The 14,731-nt window shown below is 46.0% G+C and overlaps 1 protein-coding gene across 2 annotated transcripts in view; it reads left to right on the top strand.

The window, feature by feature from the left end:
* Positions 1–642: 642 nt before the first annotated feature.
* Positions 643–14,731, top strand: part of AATF (apoptosis antagonizing transcription factor) — a 172,319-nt gene continuing 158,230 nt past the window's right edge. The window contains exon 1 of one of the 2 annotated variants that reach the window (XM_069756399.1): positions 643–728. In XM_069756399.1, the coding sequence (XP_069612500.1) occupies positions 680–728 (49 nt within the window). In that variant the 5' untranslated portion in view covers positions 643–679. Of the gene's footprint in view, positions 729–4,391; positions 4,882–14,731 lie in introns of those variants that run through there. The other variant, XM_069756398.1, reaches the window with a different exon arrangement.

The following is a 14,731-nucleotide window of genomic DNA, read 5'->3' as shown; positions in this document are numbered from 1 at the left end:
GGTTCATCATACTGTGTATAGGGGAGTTGTGAGCATACCATACTGTGTATAGGGGAGCAGTGGTGACATCATACTGTGTATAGGGGAGCAGTGGTGACATCATATTGTGTATAGGGGAGCTGTGGGCTCATCATACTGTGTAGAGGGGAGCAGTGGGGACATCATACTATGTATAGGGGAGCTGTGGGATCATCATATTGTGTATAGGGGAGCTCTGGGGGCATTATACTGTGTATAGGAAAGCTGTGGGCCCACCATACTGTGTATAGTCAAGCTGTACATGTATTATTGTTATAGGGGCACTCAGAGTACTGAGACCATCAAAATTGTGGTATTATTACTTTTTAGGGACAAAATGTGGAGGGCAGTAGCACAGGGCATTAATGTTTTCTAGGGGTGAATTTTATTATCTAGAGAGCACAAAGGAGTCATTATTACTATGTAAGGGGCCCAATGGTGGCATTACTATGTGGCGCGGCACCATTATTGTACCACACAGCAGGTGCTGTAGGACACACACGGCAGTAGCGGCTCAGTATTGGGGTATCAGCAGGATGAGGAGTTTGTGCAGGTTGGGGATAGATGGGGACGGGGCTGGAAATGTGAGATGTCTGATGTGTCGTCATAATTTCTGCAGACGAGTCCTGGGTGGAGAAGTTGTCATGTCGGTCTGGGCCAGATGGAAAAGATGGGAAAAGTGAACCATTCCATCGGAAAGAACGTCAGTGGTAAGACATTATCTGTAACTGTGCTGTGATCTCTTATATAGTCTGCAGGACTGGTGTCTACCAATATATGGTCTCCATATAGGAATACCAGTGTTCGGTTTTGTAAATAGATGTATTTTCAGTCACAGTGCGGTCATCTGCTGATGTTCCTGGTTAGGGGCCCACTCAGATTTTTCGCCCCCCCTAAGCTGAAACCCTAGCTACGCCTCTGCTGGTGAGTCAGTGTTACCTCTACACTGACACTATACACTGTATACTATATACAGAGGTCCTGTGTACAATGTCACCAGTGATCACTGTATTACCTATACATAATATACAGAGCTCCTGTGTATAATACCACCAGTGATCTCTGTATTACCTCTACACAGACACTGCTTACTAAGTACAGATCTCCTGTGAATACTGGCACTTATGGTGATAGTATTGTTTTTTTTTTTATTTTTTATTACTGATCAGTATTGTACAGGGGTGGATTAAGGGTAGCCAGGGCCCCAGGCTGTTCAGACACTGTGGGCCCCCCGGGTCATGTGACGGGGGTCATGTGACGGGTGACGGGGGTCATGTGCCATACCCGAGCCAGATTATTCCAGAAAAATGGCCGGGCCCTACTCTACTGTAACCTATTAAATATTTGTTAAAATCTGCAATACAATTTAGGTATATTTTGACCAATAATATCACATACAAGGAACAAATACCACCGCACCATGACCAGACCACAAATTACAACCACAGTGATCGAATAATATCACATACAAGGAACAAATACCACCGCACCATGACCAGACCACAAATTACAACCACAGTGATCGAATAATATCACATACAAGGAACAAATACCACCGCACCATGTCAAGACCACATATTACCATTTGGTGACCAAATAGCACATACAAGGGACAAATACCACAACACCATTTCCAGACCACATACTACCACCACATAGTGACTGAATACTACAATACTGATCAGTAATAAAAAAGAAAACAAAAAACAAACAAACACAATACTATAACACTATAAGTGCCAGTATTCACAGGAGATCTGTACTTAGTATGCAGTGTCTGTGTAGAGGTAATACAGAGATCACTGGTGGTATTATACACAGGAGCTCTGTATATAATGTATATGGAATACGGTGATCACTGGTGACATAGTACACAGGAGCTCTGTATATAGTATACAGTGTATAGTGTCAGTGTATAGGTAACACTGACTCACCAGTGACGTCTCTAGGTGAAGTCCTTCATCTTTCATCCAGCAAAGACCGCCATCATTTTTTCTAGCCAGGACTCGTTTCTGCAGGAAATAACACAGTTATCTCGAGCTCCGCTTGCAGAACACATTACTTAATTTTTCACAACTTCTACATTACAACACGAAGAAAAAAAGGCGACAGTGTCACTCTGCACAGTAACAGGACCGCCCCCCCATTTAAAACAGTATACTCAAAAAAATAAAATAAATACATCACTGCAGTAATAATATCCCTTAATTAGCCCCTATGGTAATAATATTCCCCACCCTGGCCCCGTGTGTCTCATTCCTGGCTCCAGCCATATGTTCTCCCATCCTGCACTCATGACTATCCATTCTACACCATATGATCTCCCCATCCTGCCCCATCTGTCTCCATCGTATCCATCCTGCCCCATGATCCAATCCTGCCCCGTTTCTCCAATCATGCCACGTGTCTACATTCTGCCCATGCCTCCAGTCCTGCCCCCAGTGTGTCCAGCAATCTGCCCCAGTGTGTCCAGCATATTACCCCCAGTGTGTCCAGCAATCTGCCCCAGTATGTCCAGCATATTGCTCCAGTGTGTCCAGCATTGCCCCCAGACAGTGTGTCCAGCAATCTGTCCCAGTGTCTCCAGTATTGCCCCCAGTGTGTCCAGCAATCTGCCACAGTATGTCCAGCATTGCCCCCAGACAGCGTCCAGCAATCTGCCCCAGTGTATCCAGCATATTACCCCCAGTGTGTCCAGCATATTACCCCCAGTGTGTCCAGCATATTACCCCCAGTGTGTCCAGCATATTACCCCCAGTGTGTCCAGCAATCTGCCCCAGTGTGTCCAGCATATTACCCCCAGTGTGTCCAGCAATCTGCCCCAGTATGTCCAGCATATTGCCCCAGTGTGTCCAGCATTGCCCCCAGACAGTGTGTCCAGCAATCTGCCCGTGTCCAGCATTGCCCCCAGACAGTGTGTCCAGAAATCTGCCCCAGTGTGTCCAGCAATCTGCCCCAGTGTGTCCAGCATATTACCCCGTGTGTCCAGCATATTACCCCCAGTGTGTCCAGCATATTACCCCCAGTGTGTCCAGCATATTACCCCCAGTGTGTCCAGCATATTAACCCCAGTGTGTCCAGCAATCTGCCACAGTATGTCCAGCATTGCCCCAGTGTCCAGCAATCTGCCCCAGTGTGTTCAGCATATTACCCCCGTGTGTTCAGCATATTACCCCCAGTGTGTCCAGCATATTACCCCCAGTGTGTCCAGCATATTACCCCCAGTGTGTCCAGCATATTACCCCCAGTGTGTCCAGCATTGCCCCCAGAAAGTGTGTCCAGCAATCTGCCCCAGTGTCTCCAGCAATCTGCCCCAGTGTCTCCAGTATTGCCCCCAGTGTGTCCTCCAGCAATCTGCCCCAGTGTCTCCAGTATTGCCCCCAGTGTGTCCTCCAGCAATCTGCCCCAGTGTCTCCAGTATTGCCCCCAGTGTGTCCTCCAGCAATCTGCCCCAGTGTCTCCAGTATTGCCCCCAGTGTGTCCTCCAGCAATCTGCCCCAGTGTCTCCAGTATTGCCCCCAGTGTGTCCTCCAGCAATCTGCCCCAGTGTCTCCAGTATTGCCCCCAGTGTGTCCTCCAGCATTGCCCCAGTGTGTCCTCCAGCATTGCCCCCCAGTGTGTCCACCGTAACCGTTAGCTTATCAAAAAAACAAACAAAAAAAAAGTCTCCTCACCTGTCCGCGCTCCAGGCGGCGAGCTCCTTCCAGCAGCGCACACTCGCCGGCGACTGACAATGACGTCAGACGCCGGCGACGTGTGCGCTGCGGCCGACATCAGCTGCCAGCCTCCAATTGGCTGGCGGCTGTTATTAACTATTGATGTGCGGGCGCGCGCCCGCACATCAATAGGAAACCGCCGCAGCGCCGGAAGGGGCCCGGTGAGCAGAGGAGAAGGGGCCCAATGCGGGCCCCCTCTCTCTGCCCACCGGATCCGGGGACACATACATGCCGGCCCGGCGGTGGGCATTCAATCACAGACGATTAGTGGAGGGTCAATCTGTGCGGCAGCCCAGGGCCCCCCCAGACCACTGGGCCCTGGGCTACCGCCCATATTAACCCTCTGATAATCCGCCCCTGGTATTGTAGTATTCAGTCACTATGTGGTGGTAATATGTGGTCTGGAAATGGTGCGGTGGTATTTGTCCCTTGTATGTAGTATTATTCGGTCACTATGTGGTCTGGTCATGGTGTGGTGGTATTAAGTCACAGGTTTGGCATGTGGGGGTGACACCATTAGGCCCAGTTTAAGTTCTACAAAACAGGAAAACCATTTTTGGTAACCTTTGTGTGTATTGAGCCGAGGGAGGGAGGGGGGTGTCGCGCCAAACTCGGGAACAGCCCCGGCCGCAAAAGCTCTAGCTACGCCTCTGCGTGGAGCAGCCCCCGGGGGCTTCTAAGCTAGTGATCAGCCTTCTCATAGAAGTCAATGTTTGGTGTCCGAACTGTATAACGACTTTTGCTCGTTTTTGTAATTAGGAAATTATACAGCCGCTGCCATACAGGACGTGTCACACAGGAGCACAATGCCGGGGCAGCAGACCTGCGCTCGGTGCCGGCAGTGTGCTCTGTATACGGGCCGGTAACCGGCTGCTCGGAGCGAATCCTCTGAGACCCGCAGCCTTCCTCCCCGCAGCACGGTGCCTGAGATCCCGCGAGCCGCACGTAGCAATGGCCGGAAGACTGCAGCCTCGCTCTAAGAGCTCACCGCGGACACGTGACGTCACCGAACGTGACGTCAGAGCACAGGGGCGTGGCGGCCGGAGAGCGTGCTACAGGAAGATGGCGGCGCCCTTGGCTCTGGAGCTAGAGAGTTTACTAAATCCACAGCCCCGGTTCTGGGATCCCGAGGACGACCCCGATGAAGGTACGGGGAGCGGCGTCTGGTCCATGGAGAACTTTGCTGTAGCTCAGTGTTTTGGTGAAAGGAGAACGATAAGCTGTATGGTGGCACCCACGTGTGTGCATTTGGATGTGTGGGGACCCACGCGGGCGTGCGGTGGGGGAGACCTGTGTGTGATGGTCCTGCGTGTTTGGTGGCTGGAGGGGAACTCACTCACGCTTGTGTGGTTTGGTTGGTGAGAGGGGGGACCCACATGTGCGTGCTGTATGGTTGGTGGGGGGGACCCGTGCGTGCAGGATGTGGTGGTGGGGAAACCCACGCGTGCATGGTGGTGGTGTGAGGAACTCACGCGTGCGTGGTGGTGGTGTGAGGAACTCACGCGTGCATGGTGGTGGTGTGAGGAACTCACGCGTGCGTGGTGGTGGTGTGAGGAACTCACGCGTGCGTGGTGGTGGTGTGAGGAACTCACGCGTGCGTGGTGGTGGTGTGAGGAACGCACGCGTGCGTGGTGGTGGTGTGAGGAACTCACGCGTGCGTGGTGGTGGTGTGAGGAACTCACGCGTGCGTGGTGGTGGTGTGAGGAACGCACGCGTGCGTGGTGGTGGTGTGAGGAACGCACGCACGCCTGGTGGTGGTGTGAGGAATGCACGCACGCGTGCATGGTGGTGGTGTGAGGAACGCACGCGTGCATGCTGTATGGTGGTGGGGGGTGCGTTTGCGTGCTGTGGACGGAGCTGCTCAGGAGTTGTGTCCTCTAAACCCCACAGTGGGGTTGTTCTGACCCCACAGCAGCTCCTTATCACACACGTCTCTGACATGCCATCGGGTCCAGCGTGGCATAGGGGTAGCACATACCTGTTGTGCAGGCATCACAGCCCTATATTGGCTCCTCACATGATGTGGGGCTTTTGCCCTTTGTGTGATGCCCACCTGCCCGGTCATGCCCTAGATTTCATGAGATGCTGTGTATGAGGTCGGGGCACGCAGAGAAGACGTGCCAATTCTGTGTTTGGTTTATTGTGGAGCAATTCAAGCAGAAAGTGACGTTTCATTCTCACAATGAGAACGGCTTCAGATTTCTGGATGGTTTATGTCCATGTGGAAAACACAAAGTAATATAGCATGGGATGGTAGAACTGGCACGTTTCTCTTACGGGAGTTCTACCATCCACAGTAAATCGGACGTTTTCTGAGTGCCCGATCTTTCACAATATTGGATTGGGGGTAGGACCCCACTTATGCTGCTCTTGCATCAGGAATGCTGTGTCCTCCACTTTGTGGCACCAGTGGTCCATGGGTTCCGCATACATTGCTGTAAACCACCTCTGTCCTGTGCACTGTGAGGCAGAGCTCTGCATGTAGCCCAGTGTCCATGGCTCTTCCCACGGAGGAGAATTCTCTGTGGTGAGAATCCTGCTGACAATCATACCTGAAGAAAGGTCTAAATCTCTGGGATTCATGGTAAAGCAGACCCATCGGAGTGTCGTGAAGAGCGCTTTATAACGTCATATCATGATGCGTCTAACCACAGGGACACATTCTGTCAGAGCGACCCTCCATCCTGACTCTATTGTTATGGAGTAATGATGCAAAAGTGCAACAATGTTCTCTGCGCAAAATAAGAATATTCCATCAGAGGTTTACAAGTAATTTTTTTCCCCATAAAGTAAAGGTAGAAATTTCTTCCAGGCTGGTGATTTATGCAATAGTCTTCAACAACCGTCCTGCTGGTGTAAGATGTTACCAGATTTAGTAAGAGGCGCAGAAGGCCGGATAAAATTGGCAAATCTTTGGTACTCCTTCTGCTTCGGCTAGCTCATTATTCCTGTGTGCTGTCCACTAGAATTTCATTAATCCATACGTACGTACATATGCGTGTGTCTGATCCCTCAAACTCAAATCATGTTACTCTAATCCATATTGCGTGTCAGATTTGGCCATTAAAGTGGTTGGCCACTACTTTCCTTGAGATAGGCCATGAATATTTGATCAATGGGCGAGTGACACCGCTGTTACCAGCATTGGCTGGAAGTTATCAGACCCTAGAAGTCAACGTCAACCCTTTAATGAGCCTTGCAATATGACTTAAGGCTCCGTCACACTCAGCGACGCTGCAGCGATATAGACAACGAGCCGATCGCTGCAGCGTCGCTGTTTAGGTCGCTAGGAGACGTCAAACACAGCAGCTCCAGAACGATGCAGGAGCGATCCAGTGACGTAACGGCGACTCACTTATCGTTCTCGCTGGTTGTTAGCTCCATGTAAAATGTTGCTGGCATCGTTGCTTTTGCTGTCAAACATGACGATACACGCCGACCTGACGACCAAATAAAGTTCTGGCCTTCTAGCTCCGACCAGCGATGGCACAGTGGGATCCAGATCGCTGCTGCGTGTCAAACACGAGATCGCTATCCAGGACGCTGCAACGTCATGGATCGTTGTCGTTCTCGTTGTAAAGTTGCTCAGTGTGAAGGTACCATTAGGATGAAAGCAAAAACCAGAATCTCAATTTGCAGACACTGTTTTGGGGTGCTGCTCTTCATCAGTATAAAGTGAGATCTGGTTTGGTTGGGTGAGAGGTGTCTGATTTTTAAAAATAAAGGTTTAGATCCCTAGTACACCAAGCAGATTTTTCTTCGTATTTATATGCATGAAGATATTGACTCCAAATCATCATTTGTGATTTTATTGAAATCCCTTTTTCATTATTATTTTTCCTTGACGTGTGGTTTCCTTTTTTTTTTTTTTTTCTTTCAGCAAACTCTTCAAAATGGCGAATGCAGTTGATGAATTTGGCACTATATCCAAACTGCTTTTTATTTCTGTCTTTAAGGCCGGTTTCACACGTCAGTGGCTCCGGTACGTGAGGTGACAGTTTCCTCATGTACCGGAGCCACTGACACACGTAGACACATAAAAATCTATGCATCTGTTCAGATGTCATTGATTTTTTGCGGACCGTGTCTCCGTGTGCCAAACACGGAGACATGTCAGTGTTCGTGGGAGCGCACGGATTACACGGACCCATTAAAGTGAATGGGTCCGTGTAAAGCACGTACCGCACACGGACGTTGTCCGTGTGCAGTCCGTGTGCCGTGCAGGGGACAGCGCTACATTAAGCGCTGTCCCCCCCCCACTGGTGCTGAAGCCGCGATTCATATCTTCCCTGCAGCAGCGTTTGCTGTAGAGAAGATATGAATAATTGTGTTTAAAATAAAGATCTATCTTCCCCCCGCTGTTCTGAAAGTACTCACCAGGCTCGCTCCCTCGCCGGCGCTGCTTCCTCTCCTGGCCGCCTCTTCTCCTCTATGCGGTCACGTGGGGCCGCCGATTACAATCATGAATATGCGGCTCCACCTCCCATAGGGGTGGAGCCGCATATTCATTACTGTAAATGAGCGGCCCCACGTGACCGCTCATACAGTACAAGGTGCGTCCAGGACAGGACGCTGCGAGGGATCCGGAAGCTAGGTGAGTATTTTAATCACAGTGGGGGGGCGCACAGGGGGTGGGAGGGGGATATGACCTGGATCTGCATTTTACACACTAATATTCATATCTTCTCTACAGCAAACGCTGCTGCAGGGAAGATATGAATGGGGCTTCAGCACGATGCCGGGGACAGCGCTAAACTTTAGCGCTGTCTCCGGCACGGTGTGTGTGGTACCCAGTGGTCACACGGGCAGCACACGTGTGCCGCACGTGTGCCACACTGATGTGCCACAGAAACGCACCGGCACAAGGACACAGATATTACCGGAAAAATCGGTACCGGAATTATCTGGACATGTGAGACTGCCCTAACAAAGTTTTGCGACTTTAGTGTAGAAATTTGCAAATCCTTTTAAGAGGTCACTCATGTCTATAAAGTACCGTACTCTGGGTAGGGACTGGTGTGACATGCTCCAAAATAATGCGACATTTAGTAGGTCACATTTGGAGAATGTTGCATTCATCTGGATAAGCAAATTTCTCAAGTAAAAATGAAAAGACTTAGGCTAAGTTCACATGTCCAGTTATCATTCATTTGAAACTGATCCAGCAGTTAGCTGGGCAAGAAAGTTGCGCCGATACACCTTTTTTGTCCAGCTAAAAAAGTGATTGCAACTGGATCTGTTACTTTAACATTGAAGTCTATGGAAAACTGATTTGTGAAGTAGCCGTCTGTTTTTCTTTCATTTGAAATGGATCCATTGTTTGCTTACTGGGTCCGTTTCAAGCAGATGACTACTGGGCAGGTGAATGACCAGGTAATCCATTGGAAACTGATCCAGTAAGCAAAAAACAGATCTGTTCCAAATGGGAATAAAATGGATGGCTACTTGACAGATCCATTTACCATAGTCTTCAATGTTAAAAAAAAAAAAAAAAAAAACGCAGATCCAGTAGTAATCAGTTTTCTAACTGGACAGAAAAGTTGTCGGCACAATTTTTTTTTTTTTGCTTTTCTCAGATCTGATTGCTGCTGGATCTTGGACTTGTGAACTTCGCCTTAAACAAGGCCAACATAAAGGCAGCACAAAACATATAGAGGGTGAGGAACAAATTACCATAGAAATCTGGAGGCGCATTAATGATGAATCGGGGCCTTTGTGGTTCTAACTGAAAAGCAGAATGTTAAAAAGAACAAATGAATAAATATTTACCTTTATTTTCTGTCGTTATCACTCAATGCAAAGTACTGACACAAAATCCGAGCTGTCTGCATGAGACTTGGATGAGTGCCATTAATGTAGAGGTTATCAAACATTTGTGTTACAGAAGAAAGTGGCATATTATTTATTCTGTCATTTTGACTTTTTTTTTGTAAAATGGAGGTCTGGGATTTCCAGACAGTGTGATTTGTTGGGGAGACAGCACGATGACCTAAATATCGTGCATCATCGTGTTAGACAGTGGAACATGACAGATATGTACAAGTGGCTGAGATTTGCAACCTCTGAAGACAAAAGGCAGTATTCCAGAAACCCTGTCATTTGTTGTCATTCTTATGAATACTCAGCGGTGTCCCGACATGATCACTTCCACTGTCTATAGTGTGGATTGTAAATGTGCACAGAGCAAGTGTTGCTTTGTTTTATCCAGCAAATTCCAAACTAAATCATTAACTTCTGGTAGAAAAAAATATTCTATACACTGTATCTTATTGACGATTTATGACCAGGAAGACATCTGAACTGTACAAGGTGCACATCAGATGTTTAGCCCAATGGTAAATTGAATAGTTTCTAAATCATCAGCAAAATTAAGTTTAAAGGGTTTGTCCACTATTGGGGAACTTAGTCTTAAACTCTAATATGCCCCATGTAAAATAAAGAATAATTCTACTTAACCTTCCAGTGCTGTCCACCAATGCTTCCATGATACTGTTCACAGTGGACTATGATGGGCTGTAGCCTTAAGGCTGTGTGCACATGTTGCTAATTTTTCGTGGTTTTTTTTCGCTCTAAAAAAACGCTATAAAACTGCAAAAAAAAAAACAGCATACATTATGCATCCCATCATTTAGAATGAATTCCGCAATTTTTGTGCACATGGTGCGGTTTTTTTCCGCGAAAAAAATGCATTGCGGTAAAAAACGTAGCATGTTCATTAATTTTGCATTTTTTTGCGGATTTCCCACTATATCATTGCATTGGGAAATCCGCAAAAAAAGCGTCAAAAATGTGGGAAAAAAAAGCGAAAAAAACAGCATGCGGATTTCTTGCAGAAAATGTCCTGTTTTGCTCAGGAAATTTCTGCAAGAAATCCTGAACGTATGCACATAGCCTAACAGTTTCGGCAGTCAGAGTTCTGCTCTGCAGCACTCACATTACATAACGATGTTACTTGAGTGCCAAGCAGACACATTTTTGGAACGGCAGCGGTCTGAGAGGTGAGTATACGTTTGTTTTTTTAAAGTTGTCTGATCACCTTTACCACACAGTGAATGGCATAAAATATATTTTAAAAAATTACTGAATTGCAGGTGTTTATTTTTCGCCCCCAAAAATCTGAATATAAAGCTATCAAAAATTATTGTGCATAAAAAATGGCATAAAAACAAATACAGCTGTGTCAATATGGCAAAGAAAAACAACCACAAAAGTTTGTGTGCAAAAATGGCAAAACCAAAGAAAACCTCAAAGTCTGGTATCTCTAAACATACCGGCCTGAATAATATAGCAGTCTTATCACGTTTACCACAAATCCTAACCACGTGGTGCATGTTATGGAAAAAAAAATATTGAACTGCAGTTTATTAATTCTGCCTCCCAAAAATTTTGAATAAAGCTCAGTTCACATTTATCCTGTGCTCTACGCTGAGCACTTACCTCAGGGTTTCCATCTAAAACAATAAAATGTCATTTAAATGTAACCCCTGACAGAACCACTCTGTATAATGTGGCAGATGGGGACACTTTGGACTCTGACTGGCCCTTGTCCTGTCTTTGCAGGTGTGCACAACAGTGTGGTTTACCACAGTTCAGTTCATGCTTAAAGACAGGAACCACTACATCAGAGACCAGAGAGAGTCCAAAGTGACTCCCATCTGCAATAAAATCCCCAAAATACATCTAAATCATGTTTTCCGGGGATTTAGTTTGACACCCAGACACAAAAGCTCACCGTAAAACAGGATAAATGTGAACCTGGCCTTAAAAGCAGTTAAAAAGCCCAAACGGCAGCCAGTATCCACATATTTGGCATTGCTGTGGCGACGGGAGAACCTGCTGAACAAATAGCCTATTTCCAGAAGCCCAAGTTGGCATAATGTGTTGGGCACTAAGCTGGCATAACATTTACAGTTTTCACTCTGCAACATCTACTCCATACTTTATAGCAGGGGTCTTAAACTTGGCTGGGTAAAATGGGCTTCACATAGAAAAAAATGTGAATTTGGGGGGTCGCAGTCTCTGCAGGACAATGTGACATTTTTATTGATAATATTTTTTTTCTATACAACTTTTGATAATTTTCTTGAACAGTTTTTGGCATACCGGTACTTATTATTATTATTTTTTTTTTAACTGGCATTTATCATATGAGTTATGCTAGTTTTTTAGCTCTGGTCGTAATGGATGTGGCGATGACAAATGTGAACCTTTTTTGTTTGTTTAGGCATATATTTAGCATTTTTTTTTTTTTTACAATTTTGTTTCCCCCATTTGGCCACATAAAGTAATATTGTTTTGCAATTGACACTATATAGTAATTCTGGCAAACCTCTTGTAGTAATGGGCCTCATCCTGGTCACAATATTAATAGACAATGATTGAGGCATGACAGCCAAAACATGAACTCTGTGATCCATTGTTCAAAAAATTTTGTGATGCATCAGTTTTATGATAATGCTCACTAGACCCCCAGATGAAATCTTTGAGGTACGGTATATAATTTCCAAAATAGGATCGCTTGTGAAGAGTATTTGCTGTTCCATCACATAAGGGGCATTGCAAATGCCATTCACAATCTATTCCATCAAAATCCATGTTCCTTGTGTTCGAACGGTAGTGTATGACCTCATACAGTGCATTGATGCAGTTGGTAGAGATTGTCAAAATTGCACACCAAATATTAAATAGCGCTTCTGCCCTTCCAAGCCCTGCCGTGTGCCCAGACAGTAGTTTCTGGTAGTATCAGGTACAGCCGTATTTTAAGAGAAATAGTGTAAAAATTGTGCATTTAGTTTTATAACCCCTTGTGAAAATGGAAAAACTTGACACTGCAACAACAATTTAACTTAAACATTTTTTTGTTTTTTCATTCCAATAATTTCTAATCTGTAATCCATGCTGAATGCAGCACCTAGGATTATATTCCTGTCCAACCGTTACTCCGATGCCTCCATCCTGCGCCAGGCATTGCACCTGTTGCCCATCCGCTACAGAGTCCAATATAAACGTATCACTCCCTTCTCCAAGACTTCTCGCGTGCTGTGTCCACTCTCTGGAATGCACTACCCTGGACAATTCAATTTAACCCCTTAATCCCATATGACGTACTATCCTGTCAAGGTGACCTTGGACTTAATTCCCAGGGACAGGAAAGTATGTCATAGCGATCGGCCGCATTCACGGGGGGAGCGCGGCCGGGTGTCAGCTGACATCCGGCACTATGTGCCAAGAGCGGTCACGGACCTCCCCTGGCACATAGACCCCCGACACACTGCGATCAAACATGATCACAGCGTTCCCGGAGCATAGGGAAGCATCGCGCAGGGAGGGGGTTCCCTGTGTGCTCCCTGAGACCCTCGGTACAAGGTGATGTCTCCTTGTCTCCTCCAAAATGGCCATGGGGCTGCTTCCGGGACCTGCAGGGAGGTGGCTTACAAGCGCCTGCTCAGAGCTCCGGAAGGCAATGTTATAAAGTAAAAAAAAAATATATTTAGATGTTTAAAAAAAAAAAATAAATTCCTAAATAAAAAAAATATATACAGTATATATTGTTCCCATGAATACATTCCTTTATCTAAATAAAAAAAATAAAAGTACACATATTTACACATATTAGTATCGCTGCGTCCGTAACAACCCGACCTATAAAACTGTCCCACTAGTTAACCCCTTCAGTGAACACCGTAAAAACAAAACAAGCGGAAACGCTGCAGATTATTTTCCGCAGCATGTCAATTGTTTGTGCGGATTCCGCAGCGGGTTTCAATCAGCACCAATAGGAAAGTGCTGGTGAAAACCCGCAGAAGAATCCGCAGAACAAACCGCAAGAAAATCCGCAGTGAAAACCGCAGTGGTTTTGCACTGCGGATTTTCCAAATCTGCTGCGGAAAAATCCGCAGGAAAATCTGCAGCGTGGGCACATACCCTTATAGTCCTCAGAATAAAGTGATGCAAAAATAATTATTTTTTTCTATAAAATAGTTTTTATCGCATAAAAGCGCCAAAACATAAAAACATAAGTGAGGTATTGCTGTAATCGTACTGACCAGAAGAAGAAAACTGCTTCATCCATTTCACCAAATGCGGAACGGTATGAACACCCCGCACCCCCCCCAAAGAAATTCATGAATAGCTGATTTTTGGTCATTCTGCCTCACATAAATCGGAATAAAAAGCGATCAAAAAATGTCACGTGCCTGAAAATGTTACCAATAAAAATGTCAACTCGTCCCGCAGAAAACAAGACCTCACATGACTGTGGACCAAAATATGGAAAAATTATAGCTCTCAAAATGTGGTAACGCAAAAAAATATTTTTTGCAATAAAAAGCGTCTTTTAGTGTGTGACAGCTGCCAATCATAAAAATCCGCTAAAAAAAACACGCTATAAAAGTAAATCAAACCCCCCCCCCCCTTCATCACCCCCTTAGTTAGGGAAAAATAAAAAAATAATTAACAAAATGTATTTATTTCCATTTTCCCATTAGGGTTGGGGTTGGGGTTAGGGCTAGTGTTAGGGTTTGGATTACACTTACGGTTGGGATTAGGGTTAGGGGTGTGTCAGGGTTAGGGGTGTGGTTAGGGTTGTGGTTGGGATTAGGGGTGTGATTGGGTTAGGGTTTCAGTTATAATTGGGGGGTTTCCACTGTTTAGGTACATCAGGGGCTCTCCAAACGCGACATGGCATCCGATCTCAATTCCAGCCAATTCTGGGTTGAAAAAGTAAAACAGTCCTCCTTCCCTTCCGAGCCCTCCCATGCGCCCAAACAGGGGTTTACCCCAACATATGGGGTATCAGCGTACTCAGGACAAATTGGACAACAACTTCTAGGGTCCAATTTGTCTTGTTACCCTTGGGAAAATAAAAATTTTGGGGGCTAAAAAACCATTTTTGGTGTAAAAAAATGATTTTTTTTTTATTTTAACGGCTCTGCGTTATTACCTGTAGTGAAACACTTGGGGGTTCAAAGTTCTCACAACACATCTAGATAAGTTCC

Source organism: Ranitomeya imitator, chromosome 3 (genome assembly GCF_032444005.1).
Source record: "Ranitomeya imitator isolate aRanImi1 chromosome 3, aRanImi1.pri, whole genome shotgun sequence".
NCBI classification, from domain to species: domain Eukaryota; kingdom Metazoa; phylum Chordata; class Amphibia; order Anura; family Dendrobatidae; genus Ranitomeya; species Ranitomeya imitator.
The sequence above is the reverse complement of the archived record's forward strand: the minus strand, read 5'-3'. Positions and strand labels throughout refer to the sequence as shown.